The 4504-nt window shown below is 43.6% G+C and overlaps 1 protein-coding gene across 5 annotated transcripts in view; it reads right to left on the bottom strand.

Moving 5' to 3' along the window:
• Positions 1 to 6: 6 nt before the first annotated feature.
• The window catches only part of LOC106881247 (uncharacterized), a 39544-nt gene continuing 35046 nt past the window's right edge, over positions 7 to 4504 (bottom strand). For all 5 annotated transcript variants that reach the window (XM_014931560.2, XM_014931562.2, XM_014931561.2 and 2 more), the window contains one exon: positions 7 to 4468. In XM_014931560.2, the coding sequence (XP_014787046.1) occupies positions 51 to 4468 (4418 nt within the window). In that variant the 3' untranslated portion in view covers positions 7 to 50. The remainder of the gene's footprint in view (positions 4469 to 4504) is intronic.

Genomic DNA, 4504 nt, shown 5'->3' with positions numbered 1-4504 from the left:
GATATATATATATATATATATGTATATATATATATATGTATATACATATATTACTTATGGCAATGATCAAGGTGACGAGCTAAATCCATGGGTTGCGAAAATGACTGGCCACAGCATTCAAATGAAAATATAGAACGTCCCAGGCCATCTTCATTTTCGACTAATGTACACCTCAGAGGACGACGTCTTGTTATGGCCCAGTCCTTCGCCTTGTCATCCGGTTGCTCTTGCAGAAGTGCATTAGCAACGGACAACTTTGAATCTTCTTCGGTAACCGGGACCGCAGGGGGGATCAAGGAGAGGGGGTCAGACATGGAAATATTCCCAGTCACATCACTGATTCTCAGTCCGTATTGGTTGTCAGGCTGCTCCCCACAGAAGGTGTCGTGCGCTGGGGACACGTGTTCCATCTTGACGCTCACCAACGAATACGATGGAACTTCCATCTTGGATTTCGGTTCTACCATCGGCATCGTGTACAACATGGTTCCTTTCTCATAGAAGTTTGGTTGCATAGCCTCACAGCATGTGTGGGCCTGCTCTGGCGCCAAGGGCATCATTGCACCACCGGAAGGATATTCACCTGGGACTAAGCTTCTTTTGAAATCGTAGTCACTCTTCACATTTGGCATTATAGTAGGTAACACTGGGACTCTTGAAACAGATGGAGGTCTAACAGAAACAGCAGCTGTGGGATATGGCAATGGCGTCGATATTGGTAAGGTGGCTGTTGTGGCCGTCATTGTCATTTGTGGTGGTGTTATTAGTGGTGTTGCTGCTACTGCTGGTGTTGTCGTTGACATTGTTGTAATCATCCCAATAGGACAGGATGTCGGGATCAAAGCAAGGTTGAGCGGTGGAACGGTAGCAACAATTGGCCGCTCCAGGAGTTTGGTCAGTTGGATGGGTTCCGTTCGCATATCGAGCACTTCGGATTTCTTCGGCAAACCACCACCGGATTTATGACTCTCTTCTTCCACGGACACATCGGGAAAGGATGGTGTGTCGTATTTGAAATGAATCAAGTTCTTAAGGATCTCATCACGACGCGACATTACACTGGCTGCAGCAGGTTTCTCATCGGGAAGAGATTCTTGTTGCAGACAAGAATAATCTTTCTGGGGGTCAGGTAGAGTTCCCAGTACCTTACACACATCTGGATCCAATTTGGGCAAGATGCTAACAGGCTTCCTTAATTTCGGTGGATCTGGCAGTAGTCCTCGGTCAGCAGCCGCCATTTTAAGAAGACCGTAAGATGAATTCGACATTGGTCGATTCTTCTTCGGAGGAGACGGCGGCACTTTACGAACTTTCGCCGTCTTTGGAATTACTGTGTGTTTCTTGAGCACCTTCTGACCGAGAAATTTCTCTTGATCGTGTTTCTCCTTACTTTGCGAAGACGTACTGAACCGAAGTTTCAAGAAGTTCTTCAAAACGTGCTTCCTGTCCACTTTCATGTCCTCTTCAACGCTGCCACTATTAGAATTCTCATCTTTTGGCTCCACTTTCTTGCTACATCTTAAAGACTTCTTAGACTTTGATCCAGGAGCGGTTTCTGACAATTTCCGCTTTCTGTTGTTGTTGTTGTTGCCCTTCTCTTTCGTCTCTTCCTCACATCTTTCCGCTGCAGAGTCTTTCTCTTTCGTGGTGGCATTTTGATTATTAAGCCGATCAGATTTATCACAAGACAAAGGTTTTGATGATGACGAGGACGCAGACGATGACGATGACGATAACGATGATGATGAAGATGACAACGAAGATGATGATGAGGAAGATGATGACAGAGATGATGACGGTAACGAGTGTCGAGTATTTGAAGATGCTGTCTGTGGAGATGATACAGTTGTGGAAGATGATGTATGCTGAAGTTTGTCCTTAGACTTGCCAGGACTCTCAGACAAAGATGAAATGAAGTCATCACAGAAATATTTTACAGGTTTCTTACACTTCCGCTTGGGCAGGGAACGGACACGTTCTAAGATTTTCAATTGTTCTTTGGGAGTTTTGCCATCCACTTCTGTAGACTGATTGTCAAGTGAAGGTTCATAGCTTCCACCAACATTGGTATTAACGATCACTCCTTCTGTTGATGTGAAACTATGATCTTCCCCTTGGTCACCAGCACTGTCCTTGGACACTTGTAGCAATTGGTCATTCTTACCATCAGTAAGCGCTCTTGTTTCACCCGACTGCACATCTTGCTGCTGTTGTTCACTCCTGCTACTATTATCGCTTTTACAGGCTCCAAAAATCGAGCTAATCTTCAAGTCATGTAAAGACTGTTTGGATGCAGGGATCACATCCTTAACATCCTCCTCATCATCATTATTACCATCTTCTTTGTGCCAGCAGTTTCTATTTTGGCCATTACCAGAACTTTCTACTAGTTTGTTTTTCTGATGGCTAGGAGAATATATCACAGCAGTACTAAGTTTGCTAGAATCAGCAGCAGTAACATCGGTAGATTCCACTTTAATTGGTTGTCCACTGACATAGTCACCATCAACTGTCACACATTGCCTGATAGTACGAGGCAACTTAATGAGGCTGCCATCCGTCTCGGAGCCATTGCTCATTTTCCCATCAGGCAATGCGTTTGGAAGAAATATGACCCTTTCTTGTTCGTGGAACTCTTGAGATTCAATAATTTCTGAGACTGGTGTCTGGCATTCAAGCATTTCATCTTCAGCCTCCCCACCCAACTCTTTTACATTCAGATCTTTATTCAACAACTGAATGTCTTTGAGCTCTTTCTCCAACTCTTCTTCTTCTTCTGTCAGCGGTGCCTCACTTTCTTTTCTCTTTTTGTTATCCTTCCTTTCACAACACAGTTCTTCATCTTTTTCACTTTGACTTCTGAGCTTCATCAAGCCATGTAGCATCTCCATTTTGCTCCCTTCATCACCACTTTGTGCTTTCTCTTCCTTATCTTTCAGCTTAACTTTGGAACTCGTCCGGTCAACTGTCACACCTTCAGCGGCCCCTTCAACAGCTACTCTCGGCTCCTCTTCTGTTACCATAACAACACTTCCAGCATCCACCTTCTTCGTGTCTTTAACTGCAGCTTTTTGCCCCTTGCCCTCATTCACAGCCACTGATTGATTATTACTTGATCTACCCTGCGTTTCTGAGTGTTCTATAGCAATGTCTTTCTTCTCTCTCTTCTTTCCATCTTCCCCAGGGAGGGCCACCACACCTGGCTGGGTACCAGACACAACACTACCCAATTCTGCTTTCACCTCTGGCTTCTTTTTATCAGCTCCTACATCAATTGTTTTTTTAACAAACTTTTTTTCCAAAGGTAACATATTCAAATGCTCTTTGGCCCTACTATTATCTTTGCAATCACCATGCAATTCATTCGTTTTAGAACTGAGTTTAGAAACTGAACACGCTGAAGACGAGCCATTTCCTACATCATCTTCAGATTGTATTATCTGAGTTATCGTAACCTCATCATCTAAATCCTTCTCGATCTTCACAGATTTCAAAGATACTGCCTTCTTGGAACTTGAGCTCAAATCTTGGCAGGTATTCTTTTCACCCACATCAGTGGCCTGCAACTGGTTTGAACATTCGGACCTTGTGGTAGGTTCCTGGGAGGGAGAAGTTACAACTTTATCTGTGGCTCCAAGAAGAGGAGATTTTGAATTCAACACTTGGGCGGTAGGTTTTTCAACTGTCAGTGCCACACCATAAACAAAGACCGATTCGTTATCATTACCAGAAGAAGTACTCCTCTTGGAACCATCAACAGTGAGAGTGGAAAGTGGTTTATCTGTGACTAGCATCAACATGTTCTCCTTACTCGCTGCTGGCGACATTTTCAAACTGGTTGGTGAGTCTTTTGATGAAGAATTTTCCTTGGCAACTGAAGAAGAAGAAGATGCAGAAAGAAGTTTTTCTGTGACTGTCGCAGGCAGTTTCCTTTTCCTTGATGCTGGTAATATCAGACCATTCATTAAATCCGTTGATGATGAAGCAGTTTTTCTGCCAACACCGTTATCACCACCACCACTACTACTACCACTACAATCAGTGGTATCGGCAGAAAGCTGCTTAATGCCATCAGGCTGTTGACGTACGCTGACCACACCAACTTTATCATTATCAACTTCCATGGAATCTGATGAGAACTGTTTCCTCTGGGACACATTCTTCAGCTGCTTACTACATCCCGTTTGCTCTGCTTTTGCACCATACCGTCGACATTGTTCAGGCTGTGGAGGATGAGATTTCATTATGTTTACAGATCTCGTTTTAGATTCGGAGACAGATTTAGATTTGTTTCCGTGAGCGAAGAAGCATTTATGTTTGGCAAGGGTTTTACTCCGACTGTAACAATGGCAACAATTGGAGCACTGGAACAATCTCTTCTCATTTTGATGCTGACGACTGTGCACACGGAGATTACACAGATACGAGAACTTTTTAAGACAAGCAGAACACTGAAATTGTCCTTTCCCTGGGAAGAGAGAAAAAAAAAAAAAAAAAAAAAAAA

This window comes from Octopus bimaculoides, chromosome 20, assembly GCF_001194135.2.
Source record: "Octopus bimaculoides isolate UCB-OBI-ISO-001 chromosome 20, ASM119413v2, whole genome shotgun sequence".
NCBI lineage: Eukaryota > Metazoa > Mollusca > Cephalopoda > Octopoda > Octopodidae > Octopus > Octopus bimaculoides.
Note: the sequence above shows the minus strand (reverse complement) of the source record. Positions and strands in the feature narration are given on the sequence as shown.